The 26997-nt window shown below is 40.4% G+C and overlaps 1 protein-coding gene across 6 annotated transcripts in view; it reads right to left on the reverse strand.

Moving 5' to 3' along the window:
* The window catches only part of znf644b (zinc finger protein 644b), a 189979-nt gene that overhangs the window by 57979 nt on the left and 105003 nt on the right, over nucleotides 1-26997 (reverse strand). For 4 of the 6 annotated variants that reach the window (XM_043698768.1, XM_043698771.1, XM_043698765.1 and 1 more), the window contains one exon: nucleotides 6297-6401. The exons of 1 other annotated variant lie outside the window; for it this stretch is intronic. In XM_043698768.1, the coding sequence (XP_043554703.1) occupies nucleotides 6297-6337 (41 nt within the window). In that variant the 5' untranslated portion in view covers nucleotides 6338-6401. Of the gene's footprint in view, nucleotides 1-6296; nucleotides 6402-25580; nucleotides 25607-26997 lie in introns of all 6 variants that reach the window. One more of the 6 variants, XM_043698767.1, reaches the window with a different exon arrangement.

Raw genomic sequence — 26997 nt, forward strand, 5'->3', positions numbered from 1 at the left:
CTTTGGTTTTCACCTGTTCTTTACAACAGACTGAAGAGCTCAATCCCAGAGGTGACATCAGAGTGACTACCCTTGATAACACTTGACTGAGTGTATAATGAAGGAGCCCAAGAAACCTGAACTCAGTGACAACAACAGGAACATTCTCAACTTACTGTAGTCATACCTAGTGTAAACAAAGCTAATTATGGTTGTTGGAGGTAAATCATCTTCAGTCCCAGGGCTTTCCTGTGGGAGCTCCTGAAGATATATTTTCAAATCAAACTGCTTGGAGATGTTATAAGACACCTCTGGAGAAGGTAGAGAGGCTACCACTGTGCCTCAAGAGCCTTTCCTTAGGTTGTGTTTCAGCCGATTCAATCACCTTCCCTCTACCATAAGGTCAAAAGGGGAAAGAAATCACTGATGATCTGCATAATGTTCAGCATAATTCAGGACTCCTCAGATATCGTATCCAAATGTAGCAAGACCTGGGCCTGCACTGATATGCAACAAGTGCACTTATGCCTCGCAAGTGCCAGGCAAATACTGTCTCCAACAATACAGAATTTACTCATCCTTCCTTGACACTGTCATTGCTAAACTCCTATTATCCGCATTCTGAGGATTTCCATCTACTTAAAACAGAACCAGACTGGCCATATTATAAATGTAAATACTGTGGCTACAGGAGCAGGTCACAGGTTAGGAATCCTGCAGTAATAACTCACCTCCTGACTTCTTTAAGTTTGTTTACCATTGACAAGGCACCAATCAGGAGTGCAATGCAGTACTCCAAAATTTGGCTTGATGAGTTCAGCTCCAACAACACTCAAACTTGACACCATCCAGGGCAAAGCAGCCCACTTGATTGGCATCGCATCCACAAAACATTCACACCCTCTGCAGCAAAGCTCAGTATCAGTTGAGATGCACTGCAGAAATTCACCAAGGATCCACAACCACTACCATCTAAAAGGACATGGGCAGCAAGTACATGGGAACACCACTGGTTGCAACTTCCTCTCCAAACCACACACCATCCTGACTTGGAACGTCATCATTGTTTCTTCACTTGGGTCAATTCCCAATCCAAAAAGCACTTCAAATGTACCTAAACCACATAGGCTGCAAGAGTTCAAAGAAGGTAGCTCACCACAGCTTTTTCAAAGGTACTTAGTGATTACACCTGAAAGTTTGCCAGTAGAAGATTCAATTGCAAATAGAATGAGTAGGAGACCTAACCTTGAAAAGGAGAAGTTTACAAAGCTCTGGGGAATAAACAGGATACTGTGACCAACTGGACAGGCCTTTACTCTGACACACGAATGATGAGCTAAATGCACCCTAGCCCTCTGTCCTCTAAGAGAGAGTGAGTCTAGGTGGAAGGGTTCAACTCCAGACCACTTTCATTCATTTCACAAGGAAAACATTCTGGAGGGAAAAAGTACTGTCATAGTGATTGAGTTTGGTTCAGATGGTAACGTTATTTTTTTTGTAAGTTAGCAGTTGTGGATACTATCCTTTGTATGAGTTATTAAGTTGTTTACTTGTTCCAATGAAAGTAAAAAGTATTATATTCGTTGGAGAATCAAGTTATAATGTTATTCATTACCTTGGCATCAAAAAGAAATAGACGCAAGTGTGTACATACAAATACTAGATAACAATAGTCATTACAAAGTAATTTATTTTATATGAATCATTTGGGGACAGAGACAGACAGAGAGAGACCGAGACGGACCCAGAGGGACCGAGGGACAGAGGGACAGACACAGACAGAGAGATGCTGAAAACATTAATTAAATGCAGCTCTTCTGTATACATTCTAATAGATTTGGATTGAGTCCCAGGGCTGAAAGATATTTAAAGCACTTAAAAATTCAACACATCTGACAATATATTAAAACAAACACATTCATGTACAATTGTCTATGTTTAGATTATATAAATTTTGTTCATAGCATTTTTCAGGAAGCCACTGTTCCATCAACTACAAATGGTGCTAAACTCCAAGTTTTAAACTCCAAGTCTTTCACTAGGCTATCAGTTAGAATCTGGCTGAATTTGTGAAGCTGGCCTTTGATTTGAGAGAGAGCACCAAGTAACAGCTGCAATGACTCACTGGTAGAATATTGCATGATCATGGTCTTTGAGGGGTTAAATGAGCTTATTAAAATTAAGTTTGTCTACAGAAGGTTAAAAAAAATTAAATCACTAATTGAAACTGAACAAATGATATTTTATTGCTAATTGACTAAACTGTCTGGTTCCAAAAGAAATTACGATAGAAACATTGTGCAAAGTTGCCATCAAACCATTTCTGGATGATGTCAATTTTTGACGATTTCCTGAATAATATTTAGATGCACTATCAACCATTTATACTTGAAGATAATCAATAAGTCAGGTGCTGAAAAGCTAAGATGCTGTGATTGTGAAAATCAGCAGTATGAACTGAAATTACTGGTTCAGACATACACATTGGCCTTGACTGCAAGAAAATTTGAGTTCAGGAGTAGGAATATCTTACTGCAGTTATAGAGAGCCTTGATGAGACCAAACCTGGAACACTGCATGTAGTTTCGGTCTGTTGACGTAAGAAATAATATGCTTTCCATGGAGGGAATGCAGCAGAGATTCACTATGAAATGCAGCCGAGGTTCACCAGGCTAATACCAGGACTGGCAGGACACAAGAGGGAAGACTGGTTTGATTGGGTCTACATTCACTAGAAGAAAGTGAGGACTGCAGATGCTGGAGATCAGAGCTGAAAATGTGTTGCTGGAAAAGCGCAGCAGGTCAGGCAGCATCCAAGGAGCAGGAGAATCGACGTTTCGGGCATGAGCCCTTCTTCAGGAATGAGGAAGGTGTGCCAAACAGGATAAGATAAAAGGTAGGGAGGAGGGACTTGGGGGAGGGGCGTTAGAAATGCGATAGGTGGAAGGAGGTAAAAGTGAGGGTGATGGGCCGGAGTAGGGGTGGGGGCGGAAAGGTCGGGAAGAAGATTTCAGGTTAGGAAGGTGGTGAACTCAGATTTCTCCAGTGTCCTCATTTCCCCTCCCCCCCCACTTTGTCTCAGTCAAATCCCTCGAACTCAGCACCGCCTTCCTAACCTGCAATTTTCTTCCTGAGCAACACATTTTCAGCTCTGTATTCACTAGAGTTTAGAAGGATAAGATTGGATCTGATACAAAATTCTAAACAGGATTGGACACGCTCGCTAGATGAAGGTTCTGGAGCCGAGAAGCAGGAGACAGTCTCAGGATATGGGGCAGACAATTTAGGAATGAGATAAGGAGAAATGTTTCCAACTAAAAGATAGTGAACCTGTGGAATTTTTCACTACATAGGGCTGTAGAGACCAAGTCACTGAATAAATGTTCTTAATTTTAAAGGAGTCAAGAGGTATGGGGAGAAAACAGGAACATGGCACTGAGATAGACTATCAGCCATGATCATATTGAATGGTGGAGCAGGCTTGAAGGGCTGAATGGCCTACTCCTACTCTTAGTTTCTATTTCAATGATGCTATTTGCAGTTTGTTTCTGATAAATCGGCTTAATATGCCATTTTGAGTCAGAGTTATAGAAATGTACAACACAGAAGCAGACCCTTTGGTCCAGCTTGTCCATCTGGACCAGATATCCCAACACAATCTAATCCCACCTGCTAGCACCCAGCCTGTATCCCTCCAAACCCTTCCTATTCATATACTCATCCAGATGCCTTTTAAATGTGGCAATCGTACTAGCCTCCACCACTTTCTCTGGCAGCTCAATCCATACACGTACCACTCTCTGCGTGAAAAAGTTGCCCCTTAGGTCTCTTTTATATCTTTCCCTTTGGTAGCTATTTGGCTGCCTGCTCTTGTCACCCCCTGCCCCCATCCCAAAAACTCCCACAACCCCAAATTTTATCATTTCTGTCCTGAATGGGTGACCTCTAATTTTAAAAACAGCGTCTCCTGTCTGGTTCACCCAGGGGAAGCATAATACCCACTTCCATCTTGTCAAGACCATTCAGAATTGCATATATGGCAATCAAATCAAACTTCATATTCCTAAACTTCAGAGAAACATGCCCAGTCTAACCAATCTTATAAGACAGCTATCAGTTGCCTCCCAAGTATTCACATCCTTCCTTAAATGAGGAGACCAAAACTGTGCATACCATACTCAATGTGGCCTTACCAATGTCTGCAAAAATGGAGCACAACATTCTTACTTATATTTTCAATTCCTTTTGATATAATGAACAGTATTCCATAAGCCTTGCTGCATCTGCCTACTAACATTGAGACTCACGTATGAGAACAGCTAAATCTCTCTGCATCACAGAATTCCACAGCCATTTTCTATTTAATTAATATTCTGCTTTAATTACTCTTCTTGGCTAAGTGAAAAGATTCACACTGCTTCACATTGTACTTCACCTGCCAGATTTTTGCCCACTTAACCAAATGATAATTGGTCTGCAACTTCCTGGTTTTCTCCACACACATTCCTACCTATTTTTGTATCATCTGTAAATGTAGGTGCCAGGCCTCCAAAGTCTCACCTACAGTGTCCAGTTCAGGTTTGTTGTCTATAGTGAACTGTTGGCTATCCAGCGAGAGCAAACATATCTGTAAAAGTGAAGTTCTTTCCTGTTCTGTGTCATGACCTCCAAAGCAGTGGAAAAATCGAACAACTTCTATATGCTCAACTTCCATATTACAGTAATAAACACATTCTCCGTCAGCTTGAGAAAATGTGATTATTTTTGATGCCTGCCAGAAGCTTGTACCTTTCCAAACTAACGCAACCTCATTCACCAGGCTGAATGAAACTGGCCTTATAGATCAAGAAGCAATGCATAATAGTAAGAAGCATTTAAAATAACAATTCAAAATGCACAAAATATACATTTCTGTTGAAAACCCAAAGCTCAGCAAGAAAGATTCATCCATGACTTACTAAGGAGGTTAGAAGTAGTATAAGACTAAGGGAAAAGGTATAATGTGATTTGGAGAGGCTTTTTAACCAGCAAGGAACCAGAAAAATGTTGATGCAAAGGGAAACAACAACATTCAAGAGTGAAACAACCAGGAATATAGAAACAGTTTTCAATTGCTTTCACAAGCATATAAAAAGGAACAGAGATAAAAGTAAACATTAATTCCTTAGAAACAGGGACAAAATAAATCATGGGGAATGGTACAGAGACGTTGAACAATACTCCATTCTGACTCTATCGAATATTATCTGCGTTTCCCTCTAGAGATGCTGACCAACTGAGTATTTTCTGTTCTTAGCATGAGTTTAAAATTTGGATAGGTATCAGGACATACAAATAGCATTTTCTCAAAACAAGCAAATCAGCAGACTATCAAAAAAAGTATTGTACTGGAAAAGTATAGCAGGTCAGGCAGCAGCCTAGGAACAAGAGAATCTACATTTCAGGTATAAACCCTACATCAGGTATGTTGGGGTGGGGAAGAGGGCTTAGAGATAAAGAAGAGTGTGGGGGGGTGAGGTAGTTGGGAAGGCAGTAGGTAAATGTAGGGTAGGGGTGATGGTAATAGGTCAAAAGGGGAGGATGAAGCAGATAGGTGGGAAGGAAGATGGACAGGTAGGACAGTTCAAGAGGGCGATGCCGAGATGGGAGGGTTGGAGCTGGGATAAGGTGGGGAAAGGGAAGATGAGGAAACTGGTGAAATTGACATTGATCCTGTGTGGCTGGAAGGCCCCAAGTCAGCAGATGAGGCATTCTTCCAGGCATTGGGTGGCTTGGATTTGAAGACGGAGGAGGCCCATAACTTACATGACCTTGGAGGAGTGGGAGGGGGAGTTAAAGTGTTCGGCCACAGGGAAACAGGATTGTTTGGTGTGTGTCCCCCAGGGATGCTCCCTAAAACGTTCCACGAGTTGGCGTTGTCTCCCCAGTATAGTTGTCACCCCCACATTTCTATTTATCTCCCAACCCCCTCACCCACCCCAACATTCCCAATGAAGGGCTTATGTCCAAAGTATCTAATCTCCTGCTTCTCGGTACTACCTGACCTGCTGTGCTTTTCCAGCTCCATACTTTTCAACTCTGATCTCCAGCATCTGCAGGCCTCACTTTTTCCTAAATCAGTAGGCTCAGTCCAGTTTTATATGTGTTTGTTTTATCAATGAAACTCATATTCAGAATGTCAAATCATTGAAACATGATAGCTCAGAGTAGTTACCACAACAGAATTCTGACAGAGCAACAGCAACAACTGTAAAACATTCTAAAGTTTAGACTTCTAAACATTTTAAAAATAATCAGCGACAACTGTAAGTACTTACTCCTTACTCTCCTCATCCATATCTGCATCATTTAAGCCCATGATGTGTTTCCTTGCAATTGAAGGCAAGTGGCTTGAAAAATAACACTACTGATGTGTCCTGTTTCTAAAAACAAACAAACATTTATATAATTTCAAATCATCAATAACATAAAAAGATAGTGTTTCTTCAGATACAAATTTTGGAGCTTCCAAGCTCAAAAAACTTGACCAGTCACATTGATATGTTTTCAGATTTAAGAACAAATCTTTAAATAATAGTGCAATTGCACAGCTAAAATGTAGAATACTAAGACTGTCAACAATGCACTTATGAAGAAATGAATTCATGCTAGCTTTATACACAGGTACATTTTCTAGCTTCACTGCTGAAGACAGACAGAAACTTGCTTGCACCAGTGGCGAAGGCAGATATCCTCATAATACTTGAGTAATACTTTGACTGGCAATTGCATATCAAGGCACACAAGGCTATGAGCCGTGAGCTGAAAAATGGGATTAGAATAATTCGGTGCTTATTTTTAACTGGCACAGACTTGATGGGCTGAAAGTGCATTTTTCTGCATTGCAGACCTTGCTGATAACCTTGATCTGAAGCTTAGCTTGAACATTTAAATATCATTACTTCAATGATTCATGGTCTTGCATTGGTAAAGTCTATCTCAAACTGGTAGACTCATATCTGAAGTCTCAGAGTATATTTTCCATTAATTCACATGAAACAACATTGATGACGATAGCTGTAAAGGTGGCAAGGATTATGGGGAACAGGCATAGTCCTGTTTGGTGAGGGCAAGATCAAATCAGACAAAATCTTAATATATGGAAGACCAGACTAGAGGAATGTATGGCTTTCTGCTGCTTCTGTCTTGCTGAAATACTAAATATGCTGTCAAAGAATTTCATCATGGACGCAACAAGACAGTCCAAAAATTTAACAATCTGAATTATTGTTCCCTTTGAAATGTGGTAAGCGCTGTCCTGCAGAATGCAAAATTACTTGATGGCTTGACTCCTATTTTCAGAAATCTTCAAGTTCTAACATAGAACAATACAGCGCAGTACAGGCCCTTCGGCGCTCGATGTTGCGCCGATCCAAGCCCACCTAACCTACACTAGCCCACTATCCTCCATATGCCTATCCAATGCCCGCTTAAATGCCCATAATGAGGGAGAGTCCACCACTGCTATTGGCAGGGCATTCCATGAACTCACGACTCGCTGAGTAAAGAACCTACCCCTAACATCTGTCCTATACCTACCACCCTTAATTTAAAGCTATGCCCCCTTGTAATAGCTGACTCCATACACACAATACTCCAGATGCGGCCGCACCAGTGTCTTATACAACTGCAACATGACCTCAGTACTCCGGGACTCAATTCCTCTACCAATAAAAGCCAGTACGCCATATGCCTTCTTCACCGCACTATTTACCTGGGTGGCAACTTTCAAAGATCTGTGTAACAAGTGACTCTTCCTTCTATTTCTTGCATTCTTATCCATGGGAATTACTTTGAGCTACAGTTATTATACTACAGGCTATTTACATTTCATCGTAACTTGGTAAATACCAAACGATATTTTTAAATTAACTTTTACTTATTCTGTTTATCTTGGACAACACATCTAAATGGTCAGCTGGTAGACTGCACTCTTGACCTACCACTTGTGGTTGCAGTTATCAAGCAACTTTGTTTTTTCTATCCTAACTAAACAAGTTTCATCGTAGAAATGATGCCAAGTATGGAAGTCTAATGTGAGTTGGGAATTTTATTGTAAAGAAATACCTGCTTTAGAGAAGTTACCTTTTGCTGTCAATATCACGTAGCAAAACAAGGGAAGCTATTAGTGCAAAAAAATGCATATGCAAAAAAACCCTCCATATTAAATGAAAATATTAACATTGGAAATGTATTATATGCTACCATTGAACAAAACTGGTTGTCAACCCGACTTTAGCATTGTGCAAATACTTCATGCCTCCTCAAACCTATGAAAATCTAAAAATTAACAAATAAACAGTCAGCATCAATCCCAAGGTTCTTATATATTTTCCATAACTCCTGATCACTCCAAGACTTCGTGATGTTGTTGAAACATCAGTCAAGTTTGCATTTCAGTGTTGTGGAACATTGCTCATTACAGGTAAAGCTCTGATATCTCAGTTAGTGAGGAAAACCAACTAACTAAGAACCAAGCTGTTTAATTACAGGTTGAATTACATTACCAGCCTTGCACAAAAGAGCTAAGGTACTCTGAATGCTTTAATGTTACAAGCATATTTTGCTAAGTGGCAGACTTCAAAATTTATGTTTTGTTTGCCAGAAACAAAACTGCTTGGATTGAGTGCAACCACAAATGGCACCTTCTAGTAGGGTCAGAAGAGAAACCAAACAGTCCGCCATTTGGATGTGGCATCATGCAAGATGAAACAGAAAGGGAAAAGCCTGAAATAATCTTTTACTGTAGGAATAATTTGGCATTTACCAAATCATAACAAAATACAAATTTAACAAATGGTTTGTGGTATAATAATTATAGCTCATGGTCATTTGCCAGTACAGAATTCGAATACTGCTGAAAACATTTTGTTAAAGCTTTTTGCATTACACTCATCTGAATATTTCATAGAAATTCCAATTTTAGTGAAAACCAATACTTATACTCTATGAGAGGACAGTGCTGATTGGTTGCAAGTAGACTCGCTGGTAAAGGTGCCACCATGGATTTATGATGATCAACAGCTAACTGCCAGTCTTTAAGTTTTAAAACAAGAAAGTTGATTCTGACTGATCAAGGTATTACCCTGTGAAATGAACCAGCAAAATGGTCATCACTTATTTTGTTAAATTGAAACATGTGCAGAACATGCCCATTTTCTTCTGTTTGTGAAAAACACAGTTTGGGAGTAAATGTAAAATTACTGTATATTATTACTACTAATGTGCATTACTATATAACAAAATATATGAATTTCAATGCTAATGACAACAGATATTTAGGTCATATGTCCCAAGGAATGGTGAATTTTATCAAACAGTGTATCCCTTCAGCACTTCAGAACAAGGTACTGATCATATCCTTGCTTTCAAAACCTGCAGCAGTGTCCAACATTAGGTTAAATTCTTCAATTGGACAATGTTTGCAGGATAATCCTATGTGTACAAAAAAATTACACTGACAACCGATTTAAGATTGGCAGTGGAGCTTGCTAAGTGACATACTTGTGGACATTAGATGTTACACACATTAACACCCACTGAGCTCCACTTCCAACTTTTTTCAAAAAACAAAAAAAAGCATTTATTTCATACCCCTAATTGAAAGTGAGTGGTTCCTTGGGCCATTTCACAGGGTAATTAAGAGTTAACTACATTGCTTTGGATCTCAAATCATACGCAGGCCAAATCTGCTAAGGACAGCAGATTGCCTTTCTTAAGAGACATGAGCAAACGAGATGTTGTCTTCAACCACAATTGACAATGGTTAGACAGTCACCATTAGTCCAGTTTATTAGTTACTGAAATCTGGAATTAAAAGTGGCATTTGAATTAATGTCTCCAGAACATTAATCTAGGGTTCTTGATTACTAATTCGGTGATATTAACATTAAGCAACAGCGAGAATTCCTTTGAGTTCCCAAACAACAATCAAATATTATAAACCATTGTCACAATATTGAAATTCAAATCATTCACAGTAACATTTCTACAATTTTGCATGACTTGATTTATACCATCCTAAAGTACAGGGACTGTTAGAGGCCTGAGATATTACAAGGTAAAAACAATGACTGCAGATGCTGGAAACCAAATTCTCGATTAGTGGTGCTGGAAGAGCACAGCAGTTCAGGCAGCATCCAAGGAGCAGCGAAATCTATTCGCTGCTCCTTGGATGCTGCCTGAACTGCTGTGCTCTTCCAGCACCACTAATCCAGGCCTAGATATTACTCCCACCCTCAAAATATTTGCCTTGCTATATCCCATCTCAATCCAAAATATATTCCACACCTTGATTTTCCAAGGTAAGTTTATTTTTCACTACTGTACAGATTTCATCCTTTATTAATGGAGCTACTTGGCTTTCTCTTCTTTTACCAAGGGTGGCACAGTGGCGAGCACTGCAGCCTCTCAGCACCAGAGACGAGGGTTCAAGTCCACCCTTGGGTGACTGTCATTTTGGAGTTTACACACTTTTCCCGTGTTTGTGTGGGATTCCTCCAGGTGCTCTGGTTTACCCCCATAGTCCAAAGATGCGCCAGTTAAGTAGGTTGGCCATGTTAAATTGCCATAGTGTGTTGGGATGTGCAGGTTAGGTGGATTAGCCATGGGAGATGCAAGGTTACAGGAATGTGGGGGGGTGGGACTGATCTGGGTGGCATGTACTTTGGATAGTCGATGTGGGCATGATGGGCCAAATGCCCTGCTTCCACACTGTAGAGATTCTATAGGTCTGAAAATGTCAAGAATCCCCAAATTAAAAATTCTCTTATGTCCTTTATGATTTATATGCCAGTCAACTGACCATCTCAACCTATTCTTATCCTATTGAACTTATTTCTTCCCAACTCAACTCCAGTTTTTCCCTGCATTGAATAATCATTTCATGCCGCTTCTGATGCAGCAGAAGCTGAGCTTTCCAGCTTTTGTTATTACTTCAGTTTTCAGCTGGGTCACCTTGCAATAATATTGCTCCAAAAGGTACCAAATCAAATTTATTTCTCCTTTTCCCATTAATTCACCCACCTTGTTCCAATTGCTGTGTATATGAAAGGCCTTGATTTGAATTTTGCTAGTTTCCTTTACTGAATCCTACTTTGCATGTACTTTGTCCTTTCTGTCACACATCACTTGGTACACATCACCTGCACAACTCCCCTGCACTATTGCCTTGTTCTTTATCATTTAGATTAGATTCCATACGGTGTGGAAACAGGCCATTCGGCCCAACCAGTCCACACCGACCCTCCGAAGAGTAACCCACCCAGACCCATTTCACTCTAACCAATGCACCTAACACTACGGGCAATTTAGCATGGCCAATGCACCTGACCTGCGCATCTTTGGACTGTGGGAGGAAACCCACGCAGACATGGGGAGAATGTGCAAACTCCACACAGACAGTCCCAATCATTACCTTACTAAAATTCACATCATGTGAATCTTGCCCCATCTGCAGCCCTGCTTACTCAATTTGGTGCAATGGTGCAAGTGAAGCCTGGCCCAAACAGTTTCTTCTTTCCCCAGTACTGCTGCTGGCCCAGAAATCAAAACCTGTTTCGCACACACCAATCTCCGAGGCATGCACTCAACTTTCTCATCTTACTGACCCTATATTAATCTGCTGCTCATGGATCAGGTGGTAAACCCAGAGATTTTGGTGGATCAGGTTGTCAGTCGGCTCACTGAAATGAAAGGTTTGTTTTCAGACGTTTTGTCACCATGCTAGGTAACATAAGCAGTGAGCCTCCGGTGAAGTCCTGGTGTTATGTCCCACTTTCTATTTCAGTCTTGGTCTTTTAAGGTGGGTGATATCATTCCCAGTTCTTTTTCTCAGAGGGTCCAAATCAATGTGTTTATTGATGGAGTTCCGGTTTGAATGCTTAGCATGACATCACCCACCTTAAAAAAATCAAGACACACAAATAGAAAATGAGACATAACACGATGGCTTCACTAGAGGCTCATTGATGATGTTACCTAGCATGGTGATGAAACGTCCGAAAACCTTTCAGCTCAGCGAGCAGCCTTACAACCTGAACCTCAACCTGAGCTACAAATCTTAAAAATCACAAATCTTGGTGGCTCTCCTTTTATTAATTTAGCTCTAAATTGTTCATACCTCACCCACTCCCCCCAAAACACAATATTGCAGTCAGTTTGCTCATTTGATTTGAAGTTCCTGCTCTCATCCATTCGATTTGTAAGAACCTGTACCTGTTGAACAAGTGTAAGGACTAAGGCTCCCCCATTGTTAACTTCTAGATTCCAAAACAAATCACACACTCCTGTGATTCCTCTTGGAATAAAAGGTTTAAAAAAATCAAGATATCTAATAAAATGCTGGCATTTATACCTGGAGGACTTAAGTAAAAGAATGCAGAACTTTTGCTACAGCTATACAAAACATTGGTTAGATGCCACTTGGAATACTGAGAGCAGATCTGGGCATCACACTTTAGGAAGGCTATCGTAGCCTCGGGGGGATACAATGTACATTTACAAAAAGATAACTGGTCTTGGGTTAAGTTGTGACAGATTAAATAAATTAGGCTTGTTTTCTCTAGAATTTAGAAGGTTAAAGAGTGATCTAATCAAAGTCTTCAAGATTTCAATGGGAAAAGGCAGGGTAGATAAGTTTTGCCACTGGAGATTCTAGAACTAGGAAGCATCATCTGAGAATTAGGGCTCAACTGTTCAGAAGAGTTGCTGGGAAGCACTTCTATACACAAAGAGTGAGAAAGGTTTGGAATTTTTTTCCACAAATGTCAGATGATTCCAGATCAGTTGCTAGCTTTAAATTTAGGATCGATAATACCTTTGCTGAACAAAAATTTAAGGGAAATGGGCCAAAAGCAGGTATATGGAGTTAGGCAATAGATCAACCATGATCTATCTCACTGAATGACAGAATAGATTCAGAGGGGTGAATGGCCTACTTCTGTTCCTTTTGTCCTTTGTTCTTCCTGATACTTGTCAGTTTCAGAAGCTTGAATTCTAGCTCGTCAATTAAGTTGAAATGTCTTCAAGGTACAATCACTTGCTGCAGACGCAATTGCTTTGAATCAACTGATATCCATCAATCAATCCAACACATCACCTGAACCAGTCATCTCCATCACACTCTGCTCATGTAGAGTTAAATTGGATTTTTAATTTTTGAAATGTCACTATCAGTTTCTGGGCAAATGTAAAAATTTTCAATTTCCAATCCAATCTAGTCCCACCTGCCAGCACCCGGCTCACATCCTCCAAACCCTTCCTATTCATATACCCGTCCAAATGCCTCTTAAATATTACAATTGTACCAGCCTCCACCACATCCTCTGGCAGCTCATTCCATACACGTACCACCCTCTGCGTGAAAATGTTGCCCCTTAGGTCTCTTTTATATCTTTCCCCTCTCTCCCTAAACCTATGCCCTCTAGTTCTGGATTCCCCACCCCAGAGAAAAGACTTTGTCTATTTATCCTATCCTTGCCCCTCAATTTTGTAAATCTTCAGCATCTGCAGTTCTCACTTTTGCCTAGAAAGTGAGGACTGCAGATGCTGGAAATCAGAGTAGAGTGGGTGGTGCTGGAAAAGCACAGCAGGTCGGGCAGCATCCGAGGTGCAGGGGAAATGATGTTTCGGGCATAAGCCCTTCAACTGACATGCAAACAGCAGGAGTCAGTGGCTAGTGATCAGAAGCAGACCACCTTGCCCTAACCCGAAGACACACAGGCCAGTTTCAGTACCTGTACTGCCAATTCCAATGTCATCAGTTAACTAATTAAAAAATACAGAGAATCAACCCTTGGAACTTACTGCTCAAATACTCGTTGAGTAATGTTCAAGCAATGGGAGCCATGTGGCAAAGATACTTAAAATGGTGTCTTATTTATATAATGTGTATCAGCCTACTAGATTCAGTACTATGCTAATAGCAGAAGAGCAAAAATTACTGAATTGATCTGAGGTCAGAAGAGCTTCTTTCGAATTCAAATTTCAACTTCAAACTTTAATATCAATGCAAATCAGCAGTAAAAAATAATGGATTATAGAAAGAAAAGAATAGATATTGAATGAAAGAAAGAAAGCTCAATGAATTAAAATTCCTTTCATAAGCAAGCGCTGAGTTGTTTCATAAAACAAGTAAATCTGCTCTGGTTGGAGTGTATCACAGATAGACGGGAGAGAAAAAAAGGAAGGAACAGGCAAGTAGAGAAAGAAAACAGCAGAGAAGTGTTGGGAAGAAACGGATGCTCAGAATGCCAGGAAGTGAAGAGATGTATAATGAAATCAGCCTCACGTCAAGTTTTGAGCATCCTGATTTGAAGCAGATCAATCTTCAGAAATGAAGAAAATATCAGCACCATCTAGTGGTCATTTTTTCTTCTTGCTTTTGATACTCAGTTACAATTTACATCACTAGATGTCACTATTATTAGCAGTAAATTCACAAAAACATGTTAATTTTCTCCTGCAAGTATCACATAGTTATATCACAGCAAACAAATTGTAAATATTGTGGCCACAACTTCTGTTGTTTCAATGACAATTATTTAAAAACACATTTCATAAACTTGCCAGATTTATTCAGTTTTGTGCCAACTGTGAACTGTAATGGTGTTTTGGTCTTCATCTGTTGGGAATTGGGTATGGGCTGCCCAAACACATTTCACTTAGAACCCTCAGAGAGACTTCAGTCCCATCTGTTTCAGATCAGTATTCCAACTCACACCACTACAAAATCCTTATAACTTGCCAATTTTAAAAATGAACAAATTACATTGAAGACCCCATAACTGTAAACATGGGTATTAACTATACACATCATTTATTTTTGCCTGTAGATGCAATGGAACAAAAATTCATTTGCTTGTTTACAAAGTGAGCATTTTACTGTGATTTATGTTAAATCAGGCAACACCAAACTTGTCAATTGTGATGAAGTGCTGCCATCCACAGGCTGATACTTTCACTTAAGTTTATTTCTCATTTTATGGCTTCAAATAAAGCATGTATTGATTCAAAATAAACAAAACTAACAGTAGGTAAGAAATAAATTCTGTAAGTTTGTTCACTGACCTGTAGGGTTTGCTTTCATACATTTTGTCACCATGTTAGTAACATCAGTGAGCCTCCAGGGAAGCGCTGGTGTTATGTCCCACTTTCTATTTATGGGTCTTGGTCTCTTAAGGTGGGTGATATCATTTCCTGTTCTTTTTCTCGGAAGTTGGTAAATGGGGTCCAAATCAACATGTTTATTGATGGAGCTTCGGTTTGAATGCCAGGCCTCCAGGAATTCCAGTGCATGTCTCGGTTTAGCCTGTCCTAGGATGGATGTGTTGTCCCAGTCAATGTGGTGTCCTTCTTCATCTTTGTGTAAGGATACTAGTTACAGTGGGTCATGTCCTTTGGTGGCTAGTTGGTGTTTGTGTATTGTGGTTGCTAGTTTTCTACCCCATTTTACCAACCTCTGCAAAGAACCAGAAATTATATCACCCACCTTAAGAGACCAAGACACACAATTAGAACATGGGACATATCTCTAGCGGTTCACCAGAGGCTCACTGATGATGCCAGCTAGCATGGCAACAAAACTTCTGAAAACAAACTTTCCAGCTCAGCAAGCAAACTTACAACCGGAACCTCAACTGGAGTTACAAATCTTCTCAAAAATCAGATTATTAAAATTTTAGGTGTGTAAATTCAATAACTGCAGAACTTGTCAACTTTAAGTCTTTAAACTATTTATTTTCATCAATCCCCACTTCTCAGGCCATGGAGAATTATAAATTCTATTGTTATTATGCAATTCAGGGATTTTTGTTTGTTTGGAGCTCACATTGTACTTGTAATTAGACCAATTCACTTACTCAGTCCATTCTCATTACTTGGAATTACATGTTATAACCATTTAATATGTTCCAGGTTTCTGACATTATTTCTTCAATCCAGTAAATGATTTTAGTAAACAGTTTGCACTAAGATCCAGGTCATGACCATTTGCTATGTAAAAATATTTCCCTACATCTTTTATTAATATCTTTAAATCAGCCCTTTTCTCTTTAAAAAACCTCTTTAATTAGCAGTTTTGCTTGTCAACTGATCCAACCTATCTAACCTTGTACACTATCAAATTCCCCCTCAATTTAGTTTGTTCCAACAAAACCAACTCCAGGTCATCCATTCAAGCCTTATAACTAAAATTCTTCATCCCCAAAATAATTTTGGTAAATTACTTCTGCAGCCTTCCAGGAACTCTGAGATCCTTCCCCAAGTGTGACGACCATACTGACTGCAAGATCCAAGTTGTGGACTAACCAAAGTTTTATACAGATCCAGTGTCACGCCTGGACTCAAGGGGCACAAGGTTTTCTTCTGAGGCTAAGTGTTATGGCTGATCCGAAAAGTGAACAGGATTTCTGCTTCAGAGCAGGTCAGATTTTCCCATATGATTATGTTTTTCTCAGCTTATTACATATGCACTGATGCGTAAAGTGCCAAAATTTCATAAGCAGGAAGTTCTGAAGCCTGCCAAGAGCTCTGGTCTCCAACATCCAGGTACCATATTTAAAAACTCAACCTTTGTTCATTATCCCCACCCACCCAGTGATGTCATGAGAACAGGCAAAAAGCAGTGGCACACTTCAGACGTTCTCCTAAAGCTTATATTGGCCAGAAAAGAAATTATTTTCATTGGAATCGCAATAAGAAGCCATCTCAACTGACAAATGCAGCTGGACAGCAGTGGGTGCAGAGGTCAGCACCTGTGGTGGCTCAAGAGAACTTGGCTCTGGTGTTGCAGAGATCTGCTACAGTCTGCTAGGGCACATACTACTGAATACTAATGCTCTAAATCAGTAAGAATTACAATGTTCTACATATAGCAATAGGTGTTCCCAGGCAGATCACAGCATGGACTTTGGTTCTGGAAGTCCCTGCCATACAAAAACCTGAGATCCGCACAGAAGAAATTAGAGGGAACACAGGCTGCCACAATACAGGGCTGCAACACAGGAGGTTGTATGCCACGTATTTCCAGATAGTTCAAATTAGATTAGATTACAGTGTGGAAACAGGCCCTTTGGCCCAACAAGTCCACACCGACCCGCCGAAGCAAAACCCACCCATACCCCTACATTTCCCCCTTCCCTAACACTACGGGCAATTTAGTAATGCCAATTCACCTGACCCTGCACATCTTTGGACTGTGGGAGGAAACCGGAGCACCCGGAGGAAACCCACGCAGACACGGGGAGAACGTGCAAACTCCACACAGTCAGTCGCCTGAGGCGGGAATTGAACTCAGGTCTCTGGCGCTGTGAGGCAGCAGTGCTAACCACTGTGCCACCGTGCCGCCCTCAATACAATGTCTCATTTCATCGGAGCTATCAATGAAGTGGTATTGGCAGTACAGGGTACTGCTTCTCAGTTGCCAGGATTCACATCAAAAAAAGCAGCCAGAATGTTCAGCAGCTCACATCCATCAGGTCACTGGCCTTTCAACACAATTAGCTGACATCGGACAGCTTTTCAAAGATTTGCATGGGACAACCACAAAATATTGCATCTTGAGTGGAGACCAATTCTGACTTCAGAGCCACTTTCTGGCTCCAATCAGGTTTGCTGACTGTGCAGCTGCTTTGCCTGGCAGATGTGTTGGCCAAGTCAGGCTTCATCCATAACACTAAGTGTCTTTAGAACAAACCATTCTGTGCATAATAGTCAGTCAGACTCATTTCCAGTAAGGAAATGTCAATTACTCGTGGACATAGGTTTAAGGTAAAAGGGGTTAGGTTTAAAGGAGATAGAACAGGCAAGCTTTCTTTAAAAAGAGAGTGTGGTTAAGTGCCTGAAATGCCAGAGGTGTTGGTAGAAGCAGATGCAACAGCAATGTTTAAGAGGTATCTTGATAGATTCGCGAATAGGCAGAGAATACAAGGATACAGACCACATAAAGGCAAAAGGTTTTTCATTTACAAAGGCGTCATGTCAGCACAGTCTTAGTGGCCCAAAGGGCCTGTTCCTGTGCTGTACCTTACTGTTAATTATTCTAATATGAAGAATTAAGGAGTTTCAAAAGAAGCCAAAAGATGAGTGAGGGTTTCAACAGCAGAGCAGACAGAACAGGAGATTTGAAATTATGTAAATATGAAACATTATGGAAAGTACTGAAACTGATCTAACAGAGAACAGTTCAAATGACTGCCAAAGAATTTTAGTAAATTTTGATCATGGATGATCATATGAGGAGCACTGGGATGTTCTGTTGCACTGAAGGGAGTAGATAAATTTAATGTATTCTTATTCTGCAATTATTCAACAGAGGATCCTTTAAATTTTTTATTAAATTTTGTTGATGCGTTGTCAGGTAGCCAGACAATGATTCAACTTGATTTCTTTTATTTCTTTGTACATTTTCTGAAAGTAGCTATGATTCAGGGAAACCTGTGTCAAAGCTTTAGTTTAACAAAATTAAACAGAAATTTCTTTAAATGGAATGAGGTATATTAGACATGTTTGCAGAAAATCTAGGCTCAATGTAAATAATAAATTCAAGTACAATGAAGTAAAGAAAATAACTGCATTTTCATTCCAGTGAATTTATTCAAAAAGTACTTAATTTTAAGACAAAACTCTGTGGATTGATGATAAACAGCTTTAGAAGCAATCAGAACAACTGTAGCAACTGGATTATGGAGTAATGCATGAATTTTACCGTAGGTTCATGCAAGGTGCTCCTGCATGTGCATGATGAAAATGTGGGCATCAGCAAAGGTTGACTATAACAACTGATCATGAACTTAAGACAATGTTCACAATATTAATCAAATGCTATACAGATAACAGTTAGACAAGATGATTTTAACATTACAACATTCATTGTTAGGTACACATAATATTGATTTCAAATATGGGTTTCCATCTCAATTGAAGGACATTCATTGATTAATAACTAACAACTGTGGCATCCACAATACATGATAAAATCTACAATGTATTGAAGAAACTCAGCAGGTCTGACAGCATCTGCAGAAAAAGAAAAGCACAGTCAATTTTTCAATGCCAATATGATTCTTCTTTTGAAGACCTTTGTGCCATATTAGATTTGAAATGTTAACTCTTTTTCTCTCTCCACAGATGCAAACTTTCTCCAGCACTACTTTTTGTTTTTATTTCAGATCTCCAGCATGTACAGTGTTCTGGTTTATTTGAAAAGATAAAGTGGGGATATAATCAAGATTTCCGAACAAAAGTATTGTTAATATAAATAAAAGCATGATAAGTGATTGTGGGCGGCACGGTGGCTAGCACTGCTGCCTCACAGCGCCAGAGACCTGGGTTCAATTCCCGCCTCAGGCGACTGAATGTGTGGAGTTTGCACATTCTCCCCATGTCTGCGTGGGTTTCCTCTGGGTGCTCCGGTTTCCTCCCACAGTCCAAAAATGTGCAGGTCAGGTGAATTGGCCATGCTAAATTGCCCGTAGTGTTAGGTGCAGGGGTAAATGTAGGGGAATGGGTCTGGGTGGGTTGCGCTTCGGCGGGTCGGTGTGGACTTGTTGGGCTGAAGGGCCTGTTTCCACACTGTAAGTAATCTAATCTAATCTAATCTAAGTGATGACTGTTCTACGTACACGTGAAGACAGCTTTAAAATGAATGAACGGAATGAGACTGGAAGAGACTATTCTTTTCAAATTACAGTTGCATTGAACTAATGTGCAGTAAAAGATAGTTACAATGGAAAGAGTAATTTCTTCTAAATAGGCTTGATAAATATCACTTTGGAGGGGTATGGACAGAGATATTCAAACAGTGCAAAGGGACTAGAGCTCTGATTTTTGTTCATACAGTTTTAGAAATATGTACAGCAAAGTAGGTTAGTGTTGAATTGTTCAAATGTGATTATCCAGCAAAATTTTGGAATTTTACTTTGGTGATTTATATTTGGAGGATCCTCCCTCAAAAGATTAGGTAGTCAGTTATAGAACATGATCGAATGGATGGTGCATGAGCAACTTTTATCAATTCAGTAGTCTTTCTTCTATATTCAATACCTTAACATGGAGTTTGATTCTATTCAAAGAAAAACAACAAAGATATGTTCAATATTTCAATAGTCCAGTGGTTTTCCACAAGGATCCATGTTGGGTCCACTGCTTTTTTTGTCATTTATATAAATTATTTGGATGGGGACATGGGACATATAGTTAGTAAGTTTGCAGATGACACCAAAATTGGAGTCGTAGTGAACAGCGAAAGGGGTTACCCTCAGATTACAACAGGTTCTTGACCAAATGGGCCAATGGGCTGAGGAGAGGCAGATGGAGTTTAATTTAGATAAATGAGATGTGTTGCATTTTAGAAAGGCAATTTAAGGCAGGACTTACATACTTAATGCTAAGGTCGTGGAGAGTGTTGATGAACAAAGATCTTGGAGTGCAGGTTTATTGCTCCTTGAAAGCAGAGCCTCACCGTAGATAGGGTGGTGAAGGCAGCGTTTTGTATGCTTTCCTTGATTGGTCAGAGTATTGAGTACAGAAATTGGGACATCATGTTTTGGCTGTACAGGACGTTAGACCACTGTTGGAATATTGCATGCAATTCTGGTCTTCCTCCTATCGGAGGGACGTTGTGAAACTTGAAAAGGTTCAGAAAAGATTTACAAGGATGTTGCCAGGGTTGGAAGGTTTGAGCTACAGTGAGAGGCTGAGCAGATTGTAGCTGTTTTCCCTGGAGTGTCGGAGGCTGAGGGGCGACCTTATAGAGGTTTATAAAATCATGAGGGGCACGAATAGGATAAATAGACAAGGTGTTTTTCCACTGTGTGGGGGAGTCCAGAACTAGAGGGCATAGGTTTAGGGTGAGAGGGGAAAGATATAAAACAGACCTAAGGGGCAACTTTTTCACGCAGAGGGTCACGCGTGTTTGGAACAAGCAACTAGAAGAAGTGGTAGAGGCTGGTACAACTACGGCATTTCAAAGGCATCTGGATGGGTGTATGAATAGGAAGGGATTAGAGCGATATGGGTCAAGTACTGGCAAATGGAACTAGATTAGGTTAGAATATTTGGTTGGCGTGGACAAATTGGACTGAAGAGTCTGTTGCTGTGCATGTCTATGACTAACTAAGAAGAATGGCAAGCAATCTTTTTGAAAAATCAACACTCATACTCACATGTTCTAACAAAAAGGTTCACACTGTTTCATCCGACTATACAGAACTCATGATTAAAATATGTTCCATTATATTTGAAGAAATCTGCTGAAGCCAACTATCAAAAGCCAAATCTCTATCACTTATCAGCCACATTTTCCTGCATATATTCTCAAACATGATGGTCTTGACTGATGAAACGAGTAATGCATGTAACACGTTCTACCAACAGCCCTACTTTGTTCCAGGAAACAGAATATCACATCAAAAGTATGTCATTTGGTGCTCTGTTGTCAAACTCCGATTGATCAGAGAATATAACATACAGTTAAACGCTACCAAAAACATCAATTAAAAAATGTAAAATAGTAAAAGTGCACCAATGGAATGGGTGGAAATAAGGCTGAAGTGATACTTCCAAAAGAAAAAGGGAAAGATTTGTCAAATTCATCCTCCCATCTCAATGCTCATAGAACTCGAATTACACGCTATGTTTCTCCTTCACAAATGGCAATAATGACACAAATGCCTCAAAAGATTACACAGTACAATTTTGCTGCAATGATTCAGATTAATGCAAGTCTAAATAATTACAGTGCTGGAATTGAATCTTCTGGAATATATGTTTATAAATTAGTGGCTATGAGAACATACAATTCTTTTGATGCAAGCAAATTATCTGATATTTACCAATGTTAGTCATGTTGGTTTCAGCCTTTTTTTAAAAAAGGCATGCAAATACAAAAAGCATACTCCCTTCAGTTACCATCCTGATAATACTGGCTTTTTTTAAAAAAAATTGAGTACTTACTATTTCTTGAAATCACAAATCATTCCCCATAAATTCAGTTCTTCACAAATCCAAAAGTAACTCATACTTTAAGAATCTCATTTCCCATCTATCGATCACTAAATGAAAACTACTAATTTTAGTCATTCCAGCCAGTAGTTCTTTTGAGGTCGAGGAGAGAGAAGATGGCAAATATCAGTTTCTTGCATAGCTTCTGATCCAGCACAAAGAAAAATTAAGCTTTTTTAATCATAGGGATCACTAGATAGAAAGTTGGAGTAGCAAGCATGGTCAAATGTGTTTTAGTCTCTGGCACTCGAAGTAATTTTGTAAATTTCATTTTTGGGATGCAAGGATTATTAATTAGCCAGGCAAACTGCCTCTTGAACTGCTGCAGGCTACGCAGTGTAAATGTATCAAAATTGCTGTGAGGAAAGAGTTTTAAATTTTGAATCCGCAAAAGTGAGAAACACCAATATAGTCTGAGCAAATAGGGGAAGCCCTAAATCTTTTGCTTCAGTTTTCACCAAGGAAAGGGAACTTGTTTTAAGTGAAAACTTAGAGGAGCTGGGGTACAGTCTCAACCAGATCAAGATTGATAAAGTTGATGTGCTGGAAATTTTGGAAAACATTAAGATTGATAAGTCCCCAGGGCCAGACCAGATTTATCCTAGGCTGCTCCAGGAAGCGAGAAAGGAGGTTGCACAGCCGCTGGCGAGGATATTTGCCTCCTCACTCTCCACAGGAGTTGTACCGGAGGTTAGAAGGAGGCGAATGTTGTTCCTCTACAACTCTACTGCTGCAGCTCTACAAGTCCCTGGTGAGACCACACTTGGAATAGTGTGTCCAGTTCTGGTTGCCCTACTATAGGAAAGATACAGAGACTTTGGAGAGGGTGCAAAGAACTGGACTGGAGGGCTTGCCTTTTGAAGAAAGGTTAAATAAGCTCAGACTTGTCTCTCTGGAGAGAAGAAGGAAGAGAGGAGACCTGATCGAGGTGTACAAAATAATGAGTGCAATAGATAGAGTCCACAGCTAGAGACTTTTCCCCAGGGCAGGATTGACTGATACGAGGAGTCATAGTTTGAAGATATTAAGAGGAAGGTATAAAGGAGACGTCAGAGGTCAACTCCCCCTCCCACTCAGCTGAGGACGTGGAGGTCCTGGGCCTTCTTCACCGCCGCTCCCTCACAACCCGACGCCTGGAGGAAAAACACCTCATCTTCCGCTTCAGAACACTTCAACCCCAGGGCATCAATGTGGACTTCACCAGTTTCTCATTTCCCCTTCCCACACCTCACCCCAGTTCCAAACTTCCAACTCAGCACTGTCTCCATGACTTGTCCGACCTGCCTATATTCGTTTCCACCTATCCACTCCACCTTCCTCCCTGACCTATCACCTCCATCCCCACCCCCATTCACCCATTGTACTCTCTGCTACTTTCTCCCCACCCTCCTCATTTATCTCTCCACCCTGCAGGCACTCTGCAGCTATTCCTGATGAAGGGCTTTTGCCCGAAACGTCGACGGCCCTGCTCCTCGGATGCTGCCTGAACTACTGTGCTTTCCCAGCACCACTCTAATCTAGAGTCAGAGGTAGATTCTTAACGCAGAGAGTTGTGAATGCATGGAATGCGTTGCCAGCTGTGGTGTAGGAAGCAGAGTCATTAGGGACATTTAAGCGACTGCTGACATGCACATGGATAGCAGTGTGTTGGGGGGTGTGTAGGTTAAGTTACTATATTTTATATTCGGATTAAACCTCGGCACAACATCGTGGGCCAAAGGACCTGTTCTGTGCTATACTTTTCTATGTTCTATTCGAGTTCCAACTTAAGATGGTATGCAAAAACAAAAAGCACATGCAGGTAATGGTGTTACAAGTCTTTGGCTGTTCTTATTCTAGGTAGTAGATTACAAAAAGGTCAGACTTGAAAAGATCAAAGGAGCCTGGATAAATTGCAGCAATGAAATTTGCTCATTATACTGTGGTCAAGCAATCATGGGCCCAAAATTGGACATTTGAGATTGATCCACAGCCATAGAAATTGAGCCAGACAAAGTTGGCTAACTTAAACAGCAGCTAACAGCCGAGAACAGTCGAAACCAAAGTCTAAAAAGGTCAAAAAGAGTCACGGAGAACCAGTTACAGTCAGCCTGAGGGTTGTGTATTGGAGAGGTTTCGATCAGACTTCCTGGCACTTTCACTTCCAGCCAGTGCTTGAGGACAAAACATTTTCACTTCCCCAGCATGGCAACAGTGCAAATCCAATGGATGTGTTAATCCCTGCTCATGACTCCACTATCCAACATTGTAGGTGGCCCGGGGTGAGAGGATAAGAACACACCCCTGGAAGTTACTCCCGCAGTGAAGACTTGCAGCAAAACTCATTACAGAAGACTGTGCAGCAACCCAAGACCACCCAAGAGAAAAGCAACACCGATTTGCGGGACCCACCTTCTTGGATGACAACCAGCCTTAGGTTGGACTGAAAGTAGATTCCAACTGTGCAGCTCAAACACCTGGATCATTATGGGTAATATTCTCAGACAGAGCTGGATAGACAGCAAACATTGCAGGAATTTGGAAACTGCTCACATTGTATTTTTAAGGAGGAATATTTTATTAAAAGATATTTGAGTTGAACCACGAACCAAACTGTGTCCCTTTGTCCACTTCACTGACAAGAGTCTTTGAGAAGAGTGTTTTTAATATACAAGAGGAGTCGAAAGTGTTCAAAATGTCCAAAACATGGACAACAGTACACACTGCAGTTTCTGTGCACATTGGTGGAGAAAGTACATGTGGAAGGAAATGGGTAGGGTGCCAAATAAGTGGGTTGCTTTGTAGAGTATGGTATCTAGCTGCTTGAATGTTGCAATGAAGCCACACTCATCCAGGCAAGTGGGAAGGGTAACAGTCACCCCAAAAACAACCTCGAGGAAAATTGGCAGAATAATGCCTGCAAGTCAAATATTGGCTGGCAGTGGGGAATAACATGCCGAGCAAATTCTATTCTTACCTCCATATCAGCACAAACGTCCTGGCACCATTTCCTTTCAGACAAACATGCAGTTTTTTCTTTTTAAATGAACATAATACAAAATATTTTCAAAATTTCTCTTTTGAGATTTTTTCAAACATAGTAAGATGGATGCTAATGAAAGGTGAAAGGAAACAGTGGTGTAGCTGAATGACTGAACTACATATTTTTTCGCAGGAATTGTCCCCATTGCATATGTTTAGACAGCACCTACATTCAACAGTCACAGATTTGGGCACATAATATCGAATCTAAGCTCCCATCCACAACATCGGAGTGAAGCCTAATTTTGTAAAACAAAAATTTCTGATTGTAATAGCAGATGAAATATTCCCTCCAAAAGTTTTTTTTTTGAATGATTCAATTACAGCGACATTAGAGGTATGTCATTCTGTCCAGGTCTTGCACCCAACCCACAGTCTGCCTGCTTGTGACATTCCGACACGCATACATCACTAGCCAAATCCCTTCCAGATATCGAGCAGTTCTGGTAACATCTGACATACACATCTCTGTTCAACAGTCAATGATCAGACCAAATCAGCCATTCAATATGCAGCTTGCAACACAACATGAACCTTACCTGACACTCTACTCACCAAATGCCATCTAAGAGCAAGCAAAAATAAGCTGAAAGAAGATCAGACAGCATACAAAGAGGTGAAGGGTTAAAGGAGGAAGGGAGAAAGAGACAAATAGCAACATGACAGTTCAGAAATTGTAAAATCAAACTTCCTCAAAATAATCATTCTGCATGTAATAAATACAGAATCACTGTACAGGATGTTACAATTCAGGGACTATAAAAGTCTACACACCATTACGACTGCTTTTTTTTATTTTTCTGCATTTCTGATTGTGGACTGAAATAGGAGAAGAATTGTTGTAAAAGTTAGTGTATGAATGGAGATTTGGCCTGCAACAAGTCACTGAGTGGTCTGGGGAGTGATGGTCAATCGTTGATGTTGAAGGCTTTGTCTGCCAACCATTATGTGACTCACTCCCAGGTAACTGAACAGCTTGTGGGTGCAAATGTTTGGGAAAAAGCCAATTGGATCCCTGGAAAGAAAAGGAGTGGTCATCGCTGCAGTCAAAATAAGATCAGGTCTGAAAAATAAAACCAGTATATTTCACCTCATAAGCTGTGGACCTTAATCAAGCAGTCATATACTTCACAAGTGTAAACAGATGTTCTGTGTCTCCTGCAAGCAAGTGAAAGTATCTGGCGAAGGAAGATTGAGGAGCAGCAAATCCCGACAAAGGAAAAGGATTGTCTCAGCAAGTCCTGTTGACAGAAGCCATGGAACAATCCTTCCAGCCCTTCCCTCCACCTGCAACACATGATTTTTTGGTGTCTGTGTGTGCATGAAGATTTGAATAGCTATTTCTTTCAGCAAAGTACTTAAATCTGGTTTGCGTTTTCTATCAACCAGGGTGTAAACCAGAGGTAAATTTGGAAATTGTGTATTTTTATGAAATCTGAAACATTTGCAATGTTTTTAGGATTATCTAGCAAATTTCCCCAGTGAGACAAAATACACACCAAAACAAATGGGCAACAAAAGAGTTGTTCTGTGAAATTACGTGATGATATACATGATATTTATGGAGTTCAATGTAGCTAAGTGTGAGGTGATTCACTTTGGTAAGAGTAACAGAAAGATGGGGTACTGGGCTAATGGTCGGATACTTGGTAGTGTGGATGAGCAGAGGGATCTTGGTGTCCATGTACATAGATCTTTGAAAGTTGCCATCCCGGTAAATAGTGCGGTGAAGAAGGCATATGGCGTACTGGCTTTTATTGGTAGAGGAATTGAGTTCCGGAGCCTTGAGGTCATGTTGCAGTTGTATAAGACTCTGGTGCGGCCGCATCTGGAGTATTGTGTGCAGTTTTGGTCGCCATACTATAGGAAGGATGTGGAGGCACTGGAACGGGTGCAGAGGAGGTTTACCAGGATGTTGCCTGGTATGGTAGAAAGATCGTATGAGGAAAGACTGAG

Source organism: Chiloscyllium plagiosum, chromosome 11 (genome assembly GCF_004010195.1).
Source record: "Chiloscyllium plagiosum isolate BGI_BamShark_2017 chromosome 11, ASM401019v2, whole genome shotgun sequence".
Classification (NCBI taxonomy): domain Eukaryota; kingdom Metazoa; phylum Chordata; class Chondrichthyes; order Orectolobiformes; family Hemiscylliidae; genus Chiloscyllium; species Chiloscyllium plagiosum.